Below are 14,930 nucleotides of genomic sequence, written 5' to 3'. Positions count from 1 at the left end.
AGAGGGTAGATGGTGTATAGAAGAAAGGAAGAGGAGAAGCCACCACACCATGAAACAGGCTGTTAATTATCTCACCGATTTACCTACACTGTCCTACAGGCTTTCCATATACCCCCCCTTGTTCACCCTAAAAGACGTTCTGTCATTAGAAAAAAAAATAAAAAACTTACATATTCCTCCTCAGACAGTCTTCTTACCGCATCTTCTCCTTGACGATCCTCTCCTGGCTCCTCCAGTACCCGGGGTCACGTCACCTCCAGCCGGCCTGATCCTTTTCTTCCTGTTATGAAGTCTACATTGCCGGCATTTTGCTTCCTGCAGGTCAATGTACAGTACATCACTAATGATAAAGCATTCAATGCCTAGCGGGAAATGCCGAATCCTATGTCGGTCTATTGCCAAGGCTGCGCATGCACAGTGTCTCAATGCGAGTGTTCATCTACTATTACCGCGAGACAACTGCACATGTGTGTTGTCAGCAATAGCCCAGCATAGGATTTAGCATTTCCCGCTAGGCAGTGAACGTTACGTCATTAGTGACTGGGTACACTGACCTGCAGAACACAGAATGCCTGTGCATGTACGCTATATCATCCAACTGTCTGGAGGTGAGGTGACCCGGGGGACTGGAGGAGCCAGGAGAAGATGAGGCAGGAAAAGATGCAGTAAGCAGAAGTCCTGGAGAGGAATAAGTAAGTATTTTTTTTTCCAATGACAGAGCGCCTTTAACCCTTTATACAAAAGGCTTCTTCATCCTGGCCAATATTTCCTTCCTCCCCTCACAGTTGCTCTCTGATCATCCATATCTTTCATTCTCCCCTCTTTTAGCCCTATCCTATATACAGTACTGTCCTATGACAGAACCAAACAGTGCTAAGCTGACCCCATTGACTATAACGGCGTCCATTCGGTTTCTGTTCAGCTGCCTGGCTTTTAGCCAGTAGAAAAATAATTGTATGCAGTGCTTTTTTTTGGTATTTTCTGCTAAAGCACCCTGACATATTACCATAGCGTGTAAGGCTGAAAAAGAGACCTCTGTCCATCCAGTTCCGTCTATTAACTGTCCACCCCATTGTTCATTCAAAGGAAGGTAAAAAACCCCAATGAGGTAGAAGACAATTTCCCTCATTTTAGGGGAAACAAAATTCCTTTCCAGCTCCAGTCTGGCAATCGGAATAATCCCTGGATTACCAATCCTTCTGAGTAGAGATGAGCGAGCACGCTCGTTTAAGGATGATGCTCGATCGAGCATCAGTCTTGTCAAGTAACTGATAACTCGACTGAGCACCATGCAGGGGGGTTGGCGGGGAACGGGGGGAGAGAGAGATCTGAGTAATCAGTGACTATAACATGTAATATCATAATGCTCAAGAAAGGCGTGCACTATATAGTAAAAAGGTAATAATTATAATACAAGAGAAAAGGAGGGAACATGAGGTGACCCTAATAGGCTAGAGCAGGGGTGTCAAACTCATTTTCACCGAGGGCCACATCAGCCTTATGGTTACCTTCAAAGGGCCGATTCTAATTGTAAGACAGTAAAGTAAAAGTAAACCCCACCGAGGCCCGATTGGTAATAAGGTCACCCATAGTGGCCAGTGGCGCACACTAATTTTATATATATATATATATATATATATATATATATACACACACACATATATACGCACACACATAACACAGACGCACACTACCATGCACATAGACGCACACACACTATATATATATATATATATATATATATATATATATATATATACATACACACACACGGACACTTCTGCATTTTTATACTTACCTGCATCTAATATGGTCCCACTGGCAGGTTTACTGGCTGCTCTCAGTCCTTCTTGGACCCCTGATGTCTTCCCAGGCCTGCAGCCATGAACAGAGGGAGGGCCGGTGAGAGGAGGTCAGCGCTGACCAAGCTCTCACTCTGCAGCTGCTCCTCCTCAGCGTCGCTCTCCTCGCTGCAGAGATCATGTTATGTGCAGTCTTCTTCCCTCCTCTGCGGCTGTTGTCAGTGTGCTATTGCACTCCTCTATTACTGTCTGCACTAGACAGAACAAGCCGATAGAAGATCGCCTACTGACTGCAGCACGGAGGTGAGGGAACTAACTGCCCAGCCGGCGGGCCACAGAAAATGAGGCAGCGGGCCGGATTCGGCCGGCGGGCCTTGTGTTTGACACATGTGGGCTAGAGTCAATAGTAATAAATAAAGGGCCACTTGAGTAATTTTTTTTTCTATTTATTCATTATGTAGCTATCCCCCCCCCCCCCCCCTTATATATAAGTGGTCTAGTGTTACCTTGGGTAGTTATTTCTTTTTGCCTTAAACTCCTGGCCTCTTTCTCCTTAGATGGTCATGTGATCTCAATTCTGGCAAGCTCAGATCTACTTGGGGTTGTGTGTTCATTTAATAGTCAGATTATCAGTCTGTGTGATGTTGTTATATGCACCTACGACTGAAACTGCCTATAGATGGACATGGGCCTCCTATCACAGTTACTGATGACGATCACACAGCTCTTGTCACACAAGTATGATAGAAGAGATCACAGCTCATCCGCCTGACCATAAACTTATGGCCTGTAGCTTATTTAGGAGAATATAGAAGGTAATAATAATTAAACTGTCCCCCAGCAGGCAGAAATGGTATAGCCTCAGCTAATGCTGTGCTGATGCATCATAAGATTGATGTGAAACAGAAAATAAAAATTCTCACTCTCAGGATAGCCACTGATAAGCATCAGACAGGGAGCTGCATTGTAGTAAGTGGCTGGAGTATACAGAGGAGACTTGCAGAGTATTACAGGCATTCGGGTGAGGGTGGCAGGGTAAGAAAAAAAAAGGCATTTTGCCGGAGTGGTCTATTAGAAACTCCAGGCTAGCATAGGTTTCCATCTGACACACGGAGGTGCCGCCACATGAGGCTTGTGACTCTTAATACATTTGGCGCTCATAGCTGGGTGGGCAATTTGGTAAGGGCAGCACATGAAACACTAATATAAGTAAATATACCACAGCGTGTGAACCTAAAGGACTAAATAATAATGTCTCACAACTCAGGGACTCTTCTTTCTGGCCGCTTTGATATCAGTATTTTGCAGCGGTATTTGCAAGCCAAAACCAGAAGTGTAGCCTGTCAGTAAATGGGGCCGGCCAGGGTCGCTGGTATCTGTAGTACGATGGATCTGACACTTCATCATGCCTTCCATTATGAACATAAGCTGCAGCACAGATGGGAACAAAGCCTTATTTCTGCAGCAAGGACATGGATCTCCTGCAAACAGCACTCAGGTATATGGAACAGCCTCCCAGCACAGGTAAGAAGTGACGTCTCTTCACAGCCCATCCAGTATATCTCCACAATAGACAGAGCTGGCCGACCCCATCGCCTCCTCCCCGATGGGTGGGATGAATGTAGTTTCACTTTTGAAAACGACAAGTTTAGCAAATAGGAAGTTAAGCAGGAGCGAAGCAATGTAAGTGACTCCAGCGGCTGGAATATTGCCTTCTCTGTATGTACAGCACTCAGGTATGGAAGAGCTCACAGGTTGTAACTAGTAACTCTCTGCAGGTGACTGTGCATTATATTAGAGTGTAAGCTCCTACGACAAGTGCTGAAGCTTTGTTTGCCTAGGCACAACATATACAGTGATGGAATCACTCACATCCTCACTGACTTCTACAGGCAGGAAATGCTTCAGCCTGAAATGAGCAAAACCAGTAAGGAGGGTGGAGGATCCGGGGTTTGCTGCTTATCTGCGCCATAAACTTTCTGGATCTTTAACTCCTGCTTGCCCTCTCTGTATGCAGCAACCAACGTACAGACTAGTACTGACCGCAGTCATCAGAAGGGGAGAAGAGAGCTGATCCTCAGATACATTGTATTACTAGATGCTACATGCAGAGAGAAATCTACTGAACCACATAAGTATAAACATAATTATAATTAATTACGCTTATTTACACAGGCGTATCTTATATATAAACCAGGAGCCGGTCCAAAATACAGAAGAAATGCAAAGCAAATTGGCTCACAAAATACACCCATGTGAATAAGCCCTTAGGGCGCATTTACACGGGCGACAAAACCGTGCGATTTTCTCACGATGCAACAGTGCTACAAGTCGCACGTATGTGAAGCCAGTGCTTTCCAATGGGTTCCTTCACATTAGCAATGTTTTGTAGGCTGCTACATTGTGATTTAAAAAAATGGCAGCATGCTCTATACAGCCACGATTTACAATGTTTTATAGCCTGTGTTTTCCTATGGACTCTTCCTTTCTGTTGCATCGCACAAAACCCAGTTTTCGTGCTGTGCGATGAATTATGCAGTAGGAAGTATTGCTGTTTGTCCCTAAAATAAGCCCTAGCTACATTAAAAAACAAAAAACAATACATCACCTAACAGGCGCTGCCTGCTCCACCGCACTTTTACTGAAGCTCCGGCACTTGTCTTTAGTCTTCAGCCAGTGCTTCCTGGTTTAGAGGTTTAAAAACCCTGTCTCCAGGAAGCGCTGACTCTGATTATAAGCCACGGTGCTCAAGAACCAATCATTGCAGCGCTCGATGAACCAATCACGGTGATTTAATATGATTGCTGTGATTGGTTCATCAAGTGCTGCAGTGATAGGCTGAGCCCCGGCAATTAAGAACCAATCAGAGCCAGTACTTCTTGGAGGAGGGATTTTTGAACCCCGCCAATAAGAAGTGCTGCCTGAAGCCTACAGACAAGTGTCGGAGCTTCGGGAGAAGTGCATCGGAGCTGACAGCGCCAGTCATGTGATGTATTGTTTGTTTGTCTTTTAAAGTAACCAGGGCTTATATTCAGGCTAGGGGTTATATTTCAAGCCCCCCCCCCCAAAAAAAATCCCGGTAAAACAGCACTACAAAGTCGTGCAACTTTGTAGTGCCAGAAAATCACAATATTGCAACGAGAAAACGCAGCTATATCGCACAGAACACAGCTGTGAAATCGCTGTTGCCTGTGTGAAACGGGCCTTAAAACCATGTGACTAGAGATGAGCGAGCCTACTCGGCCACACCCCTTTTTCGCCCGAGTACCGCGATTTTCGAGTACTTCCGTACTCAGGCGAAAAGATTCGGGGGGCCCCGTGGGTGAGTTGGGGGTTGCAGCGGGAAGTGGGGGGGAGAAGGAGAGAGAGAGGGCTTCCCCCTGTTCCCCGCTGCTACCCCCCGCTCTGTCACGCCTCCCCCCGCCCCCCCGAATCTTTTCACCCGAGTACTGAAGTACTCGAAAATCGCGGTGCTCGATCGAATAATTACTGGAAACGAGTAGGTTCGCTCATCTCTACATGTGACCCATCAATTCACCATCACGCCAAATTAATAGCTTACTACACAAATCCAGAGAAAAGGTCAACGGAAATGTCATTATATGATATACAGAAAGGCCGAGCCTATTTTAACCCCTTAATGACTAGGGTGTTTTGATCCTATAGGACCAGACACTTTTCAGGGATTTTACCCATGTGGTGGTGTTAAGGCCCTATTTTTTTCTTTCAGCTACCAAAATTATTTTTGCTGCATTCTCTTTTTTATTATAATAAGGACTATTTTTTAATATCTTTTTTCACAGTTTTTTTTTCTGTTTCTTTTGTTTTATTACAGGTAAAAAGCGAGAAAAAAAAGTTTTTCACACTGCCATTTCTTTTTCTATTTCACACTTTTCCATTGTACCTGGGGAATCTATAGGAGCCCCCATTACAGGGGAAAATACCCCAGTAGTGACCATGGTATATGGGTTTGCTAAGACCCTGCAGCTCTGCCATGCCAGTAAGCACCCTATGATCAAGTGATCACTGGGTCGAAGAATGGAAGCCACACTTCCACTTACTCATTGAGCTCTATGTAGTCCACAAAAGTAGAGGGGAATCTACGCCATGACAAACTGCTGCAGTTCTAGATGAAAGGAGGTCCAATGCTACTAAATGGGGTCTCTAATAAAGTGGTCATTTAGTGTCCATTACTGTCTCCTAGATTTATTTCTATTGTAGTCTTTAATGGAGTTGTCTTACAAAAACAGTACTTACAGTAAGGTGGATGTTTTGTGTCAGTCCCTTATAGGAGGAGATGGAAGTGAAGGTGAGAGACGTCCTGGTCAACGCTCTGGAGAATCTGGAGAAGAAGGCATTTAAGAAGTTTTGCAATCAGTTACCTGAAATTGACATAAAGCAGAACTATTGGAGGATCCCGAGGGGCAAACTGGAGGACAAGGACAGGGAGTATGTTGCTGATCTGATCAGGGAATACTACAAGGACGTTTATGGGGTGGAGTTGACCCTGGAAGTTCTAGACAAGATCAATGAGAAGAAAGTAGCGGAGGAGCTCCAGAAAGACTTGCAAAAAGGTAACAGGATGCCTTTAACAGTAAAACTATCCAAAGGAAGCTCTGAGATTACAGCATTGGCATATTCACTAATTATTACGTCATGTGACCCACCTGTTCGCTGCCATTAACCTTTTCCTCTATTTCTCTACAGTGAACCGATTTGTAAGGCTAAATCAAGTAGTGGAATCGAGGTGTTTAGATCCTAAAGGTAAGAATAAGAAAGCACAGCTGTTTTGGGGTTATTGGCCCTCATCAGTGCACAATAGGGTTGGCCAGAACCCCAAACACCTGTCTGTAGATGGGTGACTTGTACTTATGGTTAAGACTCTGGTTTATAACTTAAGTCACGTTACAGGGCTTGTTAAAAGGTCAGTCATTGACTTATAGGAAAGCTACTTTACAATAAGTGGCACTCTAGAGACATTTTTTCATCTCTATTTGTATACCTTTTTCCCAAGGAGCCCTGCATGACCTATTAGAGTCAATACAACATCTTGGCATTCTCCACAAGTAGAACCAAGTGTAATATTGAAATATCCCTCAGCTGCAGGGAAGTACAGAAGTACCGATGGAGGTCTTATTAATGCAGAATCATTGGATATTTGGTAGGTGAAATAATTGTTTGTAATGAACATGAAGATATTTTGTGGTTTTCAGCCAGACCCATGACGCTACGCCTGATTGACACGGGCGAGGTGATGTGCTCTGTCACCCTAGACACATTTTACCCCGGATATCTCCGCATGGAATGGAAGTGTGGAAGAGAGAAGTCAACAGACGTGTTATCATCCCAGGAGCTCTACGAAGAACGTCCGGATCAAACATCATTCTCAGTGCGCAGTCAAGTCAAAATTTCTGAAGATTCCCTCCGAAGTCCAGAGTCTGAAGTACACGTCAGCTGGGAACACGAGTATACAAACACTAGGGGGCAGCAAACACGGTGTATCAGAGATCAAGGTAGGAAGATGTATATAAAGAGCTATCAAATACAATATAGTTGTAAGATGATTTGTGTTTTGGAATGGCCGAATCAGAGCCCTGACCTTTAATGGGTTTTCCTGGCTATTTCTATTGATGACTTATCTTCTCAGATCCCTGTGTGGTGGGCAGTGCTGGTAATTGCAGATGCAGCACCCATTGATTTTAATTACCAATGCTAGCTACTTAACCAGAGGTGGAGCGATCTGCTTCCGCTCTGTAGACTGTGTTATGGATCCTGAACTGCAAAACACAGCCGATCAACTATTGATGACTTATCCTGAGGATAGGTCATCAATAGTTGATCGGCTGTGTTTGTGTGACTTGAACAGGGCTGTGCACACAAGGCATCCCAGAAATATTGATAAACTGAAACACATTTGTAGGGCAGAAGGGTCCAAAATTCACACTCACCATTGTGTAAAACTTATTTACTGTGGGTGAGTACTTGATGTACTCAATAAAAGTCATGAACAGCACAACTGTCCGCATCTTATTAGTTAGTTAGTCTATAATTGTGGCTTAGATACAATCAGACCACATTTTATTAGTGATCAATTTAGAAATTCCAGGGAGTTCACTTAATTTTTTGCAACAGTATATCACCAACTAATACCTATTTCCTTCCCTCTGGAGATGATTCAGAAATCTGCAGTTATTGGGGCTGTTTGGTGGGATTGTCACGCTGGTGTTTTGATTATTCTACATCCGCATGTAATGTGTCTCTCCGGCAGATTTCCCTTGGAGGCCAGTAGTGGATGACATACAGGCACCACCATGTATGTATCACAGCGTCCCCGCCATCCTACAGTGTCACATATCAGGATATTACCCGGACGCTGTCACCGTGAAGTGGTTCAGGAAAGATAAGCGGACTCTGGAGTTATGTGAGGAAACCGATGATGCTTCCATTCCAAAAATCAAATCAACTAAGAATGCAGACAACACCTTCAGCTGTACAGCGCAGCTAATGATAACACCTGCAGTAAAAAGCCACCAGGGGGCGGAGTATATTTGCCAAGTAGAACATCCTTCTCTGGCAAAGGCAATAAAGAAAAGCATAGCAGGAATCAAAATGCTGGGTGAGTCTAGAAGACACCGATATGTACGGAAGGTGATCACATGTCCTTAGCATTGGTTATTTGCATATAGTGCTGCACCATTTGTAATGAGCCAGATGTAGCTGGAGTGGGTGGTGTCAGTTTACACTTTGTCACAGTGGCAGCAACTCTGACAGATATGGTGATTCGTGCAGCAGGCCGTTGGTAAGAGTCTCTGCATAGTTTAGGTACTGATTGCTGATATCTATATGTGATGCCAATGCCTTTATATGGGAAAAACCTTATTTATGGTAATGAAATAGCGAGACCAGTCCAACTGGATGCCAGTAAACTGAAGGCATGCAGTTTACTATGTAATGTCGGGTCATAGACAGTTCACTCTTGTGGATGTGGGAGCAATGATAACAAGAACTACAGTTACATTTGTACCACATTGACCGTGTCAGATTTCTTACTACTCTCAGGGTGGAGGTTATTTGGATACAATAAAGTTGTTCACTTGGATACAATAAAGATTTTCCCTTTATCTTGTCTGGGGCTGTCAGCGACAGGCTGGAAAGGCTAATGCAGGGTAGATTATATTCCACTGCTAGTTCACTGCGCAAGGGGAGGTAACACTCACTGTTATGATGACCTCTCTTTATGACTGGCTCCAATTTCCTTACTCAGGATGGAGGAGAAAACTCCACTACTCACCATGCTTCCTCCCTCTATCTCTTCTGATGACACACTCGCTGTCTCACCGCACTATAATCCTCTCCTGCTCTTGTCTTTGCATCTGTCCTCTTCTGCGGCTAATCTTCAGCTCCTAACTGACAGCATACACACACTTAAAATTACCTTTTCCAAGTGGATCAAAATTGCCCTTGAAAGCTTATAGGAGCATAAAAAGCTCAATGAACATGGGTGTTACATGTCCATGCGCTGCGTTCTTTTATACGTGTTGCCAAAAGAGAGAAAACAAGAAAGGTGACGTTAATTGGGCCTCCCTGCTTTTTATTTGCAAGCTTGAAAAACGGATGGCACAGAGACGTTAAAAAATGTGCATAGACAACAAGAACTCATGAACACACACATAGACAACAAGAACACATGAACACACACATAGACAACAAGAACACATGAACACACACATAGACAACAAGAACACATGAACACACACATAGACAACAAGAACACATGAACACACACATAGACAACAAGAACACATGAACACACACATAGACAACAAGAACACATGAACACACACATAGACAACAAGAACACATGAACACACACATAGACAACAAGAACACATGAACACACACATAGACAATAAGAACACATGAACACACACATAGACAACAAGAACACATGAACACGCACATACACAACAAGAACACATGAACACCTGAAAACACACATAGACAACAAGAACACATGAACACGCACATACACAACAAGAACACATGAACACACATATAGACAACAAGAATACATGAACACACACATAGACAACAAGAACACATGAACACACACATAGACAACAAGAACACATGAACACACACATAGACAATAAGAACACATGAACACACACATAGACAACAAGAACACATGAACACGCACATACACAACAAGAACACATGAACACCTGAAAACACACATAGACAACAAGAACACATGAACACGCACATACACAACAAGAACACATGAACACACATATAGACAACAAGAATACATGAACACACACATAGACAACAAGAACACATGAACACGCACATACACAACATGAACACCTGAACAAACACATAGACAACAAGAACACATGAACACGCACATAGACAACAAGAACACATGAACACACACATAGACAACAAGAACACATGAACACACACATACACAACAAGAGCACATGAACACACACATACACAACAAGAATACATGAACACACACATAGACAACAAGAACACATGAACACACACATAGACAACAAGAACACATGAACCCACACATAGACAACAAGAACACATGAACACACACATAGACAACAAGAACACATGAACACACACATAGACAACAAGAACACATGAACCCACACATAGACAACAAGAACACATGAACACACACATAGACAACAAGAACACATGAACACACACATAGACAACAAGAACACATGAACACCTGAACACACACATAGACAACAAGAACACATGAACACACACATAGACAATAAGAACACATGAACACACACAGCAAGAATACATGAGCACACACATATACAACAAGAACACATGAACACACACGTAGACAACAAGAATACATGAACACACACATACACAACAAGAACATCTTAACACACAAATATACAACAAGAACACCTGAACACACACATAGACAACAAGAACACCTGAACACACACATAGACAACAAGAACACCTGAACACACACATAGACAACAAGAACATATGAACACACACATAGACAACAAGAACATATGAACACACACATAGACAACAAGTACACATGAACACACACATAGACAACAAGAACACATGAACACACACATAGACAACAAGAACATATGAACACACACATACACAACAAGAACACATGAACACACACATACACAACAAGAACACATGAACACACATAGACAACAAGAATACATGAACACACACATAGACAAGAAGAACACATGAACATACACAACAAGAACACATGAACACACATAGACAACAAGAACACATGAACACACACATAGACAACAAGAACACATGAACAGCTGAACACACACATAGACAACAAGAACACATGAACACACACGTAGACAACAAGAACACATGAACACACACATAGACAACAAGAACACATGAACACCTGAACACACACATAGACAACAAGAACACATGAACACACACGTAGACAACAAGAACACATGAACACACACGTAGACAACAAGAACACATGAACACACACGTAGACAACAAGAACACATGAACACACACGTAGACAACAAGAACACATGAACACACACATAGACAACAAGAACACATGAACACACACATAGACAACAAAAACACGTGAACACACTTACGCAACAAGAACACATGAACACACACATAGACAACAAGTACACATGAACACACACATAGACAACAAGTACACATGAACACACACATACACAACAAGAATACAAGAACGCACACACATACGCAACAAGAACACCTGAACACACACATACACAGCAAGTACACATGAACACATACACAACAAGAACACATGAACACACACATATGCAACTAGAACACATGAACACACACATACACAGCAAGAATACATGTACACACACATATACAACTAGAACACATGAACACACACATACACAGCAAGAACACCTGAACACACACATATACAACAAGAACACCTGAACACACACATAGACAACAAGAACACCTGAACACACACATAGACAACAAGAACACATGAACACACACATAGACAACAAGAACACATGAACCCACACATACACACCAAGAACATCTGAACACACACATATACAACAAGAATACATGAACACACATACACACCAAGAATACATGAACACACACATACACAACAAGAACATTTGAACACACTCATACACAACAAGCACACATAAACACACACATACACAACAAGAACATTTGAACACACTCATACACAACAAGCGCACATGAACACACACATACGCAACATGAACACATGAACACACACATAGACAACAAGAACACATGAACACACACATAGACAGCATGAACACACGCAAAGACAACAAGAACACAAGAACACACACATACACAACTAGAGCACATGAACACACACATAGACAACAAGAACACATGAACACCTGAACACACACATAGACAACAAGAACACCTGAACACACACATAGAAAACAAGAACACCTGAACACACACATAGACAACAAGAACACATGAACACACACATAGAAAACAAGAACACCTGAACACACACATAGACAACAAGAACACCTGAACGCACACATAGACAACAAGAACACCTGAACACGCACATAGACAACAAGAACACATGAACACACACAGCAAGAATACATGAACACACACATATACAATAAGAACACATGAACAGACATATACAACAAGAACACATGAACACACATAGAAAACAAGAACACCTGAACACACACATAGACAACAAGAACACCTGAACGCACACATAGACAACAAGAACACCTGAACACACGCATAGACAACAAGAGCACATGTACACACACATAGACAACAAGAACACATGAACACACATAGACAACAAGAACACATGAACACACACATACACAACAAGAACACATGAACACACACATAGACAACAAGAACACATGAGCACACACATAGACAACAAGAACACATGAACACACACATACACAACAGGAACACATGAACACACACAAAGACAACAAGAACACATGAACACACACATACACAACAGGAACACATGAACACACAAATAGACAACAAGAGCACATGTACATACAAATACACAACAAGAACACATGAACACACACATAGACAACAAGAACACATGACCACACACATAGAGAACAAGAGCACATGTACACACACATAGACAACAAGAACACATGAACACACACATACACAACAAGAACACATGAACACACACATAGACAACAAGAACACATGAACACACACATAGACAACAAGAACACATGAGCACACACATAGACAACAAGAACACATGAACACACACATACACAACAGGAACACATGAACACACACAAAGACAACAAGAACACATGAACACACACATACACAACAGGAACACATGAACACACAAATAGACAACAAGAGCACATGTACATACAAATACACAACAAGAACACATGAACACACACATAGACAACAAGAACACATGAACACACACATAGACAACAAGAACACATGAACACACATATACAACAAGAACACATGAACACACACATAGACAACAAGAACACCTGAACACACATACACAACAAGAACACATGAACACACACATAGACAACAAGAACACCTGAACACACATACACAACAAGAACACATGAACACATACACAACAAGCACACATGAACACACACATAGACAACAAGAACACCTGAACACACATACACAACAAGAACACATGAACACACACATAGACAACAAGAACACATGAACACAGACAACAAGAATACATGAACACACAGATACACAACAAGAGCATCTGAACACATACACAAGTAGAACACATGAATACACGCATACACAACAAGAACACATGAACACACACATACACAACAAGAACACATGAACACACACATAGACAACAAGAACACCTGAACACACACATAAAATCTGTCCTTTTTTCACAGTATTTGCATGCCCCCATGTAAATGAGCTTTTAGGCTTCGTTCACACGGGCAAAATCTATTTTGGAAAAATTTGACGTTGATCTGCCCCATAAATCTGGTCAACAAACCTCATCCGAGTCGGTTTCAGGTGGACTATATAGCTTGTTGTGCCGATTTCAAATCTGTTTTCAGTTTTTTTGTAGCCCGTCTAGTGTCTGTGATGAGATGCATTATGTTTCCTATTGGTTGTAATATAACTGCTATGCAATCAGTATTATTTCTCATTTCAGATTGGATTTCACTTGCCATAAATGTATTTGTTGGCATGCCTAGAAAATGTAATAATCACCCGGATATGATTTGCTAGATCTGTGGTTTATTTACAGCTTTAGGCCCGCAAAAATCTACGCATTGTCCTTGGGGTGCACACTGGGTGATCAGGATAAATCATGGGCTCCACACGTTACCTGCTCAGCATGTTCTAGTGGATTGTGTGATTGGCTTCATGGGCGGAAGGCTTCACTTCCATTTGCGATATTTATGATAGAGGGAGCCAAATGATCATGACAAGGATTGCTAAATTTGCAGCATTACTACAATTTTCGACAAAAAATAGGCATAAAATCATATATCCAAATTTGGATTTGGCCTTTAGACCAGTTTCTCATGATGCCTCACTGCCAATTCCAGTTCCTCCAGTGAATGTCTTCAATTCCATTGACTGAAAAAACTGAATTTGATATGCATGCCACTGCTGGTGAAGATCCTGCAGATTTAGACTAAAGGCCTGATATTGAAAAAGAGCCAGAAACATTTCCCCAGGAGGGATTTGATTAGGGACTCATCTCTCTCAAGAGATAAGGCAGAGCCTTTGGCATTAAGACTAGAGATGAGCGAACGTACTCGGATAGGCACTACTCGTCCGAGTAATGTGCTTTATCCGAGTACCGCTGTACTCGTGCTCAAAGATTCGGGGCGCTCCGCTGCTGACAGGTGAGTCGGAGCGGGGAGCGGGGCAGAGCGGCCGGGAGAGAAGGAGAGAAAGATCTCCCCTTCGTTCCTCCCCGCTCTCCCCTGCAGCTCCCCGCTCCGCAGCGCGTCCCGAATCTTTGAGCACGAGCACAGCGGTACTCGGATAAGGCACATTACT

The 14,930-nt window shown here is 42.6% G+C and overlaps 1 protein-coding gene across 1 annotated transcript in view; it reads left to right on the top strand.

Annotated features, from left to right (window-relative positions):
• The first annotated feature begins 3,460 nt into the window (after positions 1 to 3,460).
• Positions 3,461 to 14,930, top strand: part of LOC136577080 (uncharacterized) — a 34,778-nt gene continuing 23,308 nt past the window's right edge. The window contains exons 1-5 of the mRNA XM_066576792.1: positions 3,461 to 3,538; positions 6,084 to 6,376; positions 6,510 to 6,566; positions 7,016 to 7,315; positions 8,071 to 8,418. Coding sequence (XP_066432889.1) covers positions 6,100 to 6,376; positions 6,510 to 6,566; positions 7,016 to 7,315; positions 8,071 to 8,418 — 982 coding nt within the window. The 5' untranslated portion in view covers positions 3,461 to 3,538; positions 6,084 to 6,099. The remainder of the gene's footprint in view (positions 3,539 to 6,083; positions 6,377 to 6,509; positions 6,567 to 7,015; positions 7,316 to 8,070; positions 8,419 to 14,930) is intronic.

This window comes from Eleutherodactylus coqui, chromosome 8, assembly GCF_035609145.1.
Source record: "Eleutherodactylus coqui strain aEleCoq1 chromosome 8, aEleCoq1.hap1, whole genome shotgun sequence".
Lineage (NCBI taxonomy): Eukaryota > Metazoa > Chordata > Amphibia > Anura > Eleutherodactylidae > Eleutherodactylus > Eleutherodactylus coqui.
The sequence above is the reverse complement of the archived record's forward strand: the minus strand, read 5'-3'. Positions and strand labels throughout refer to the sequence as shown.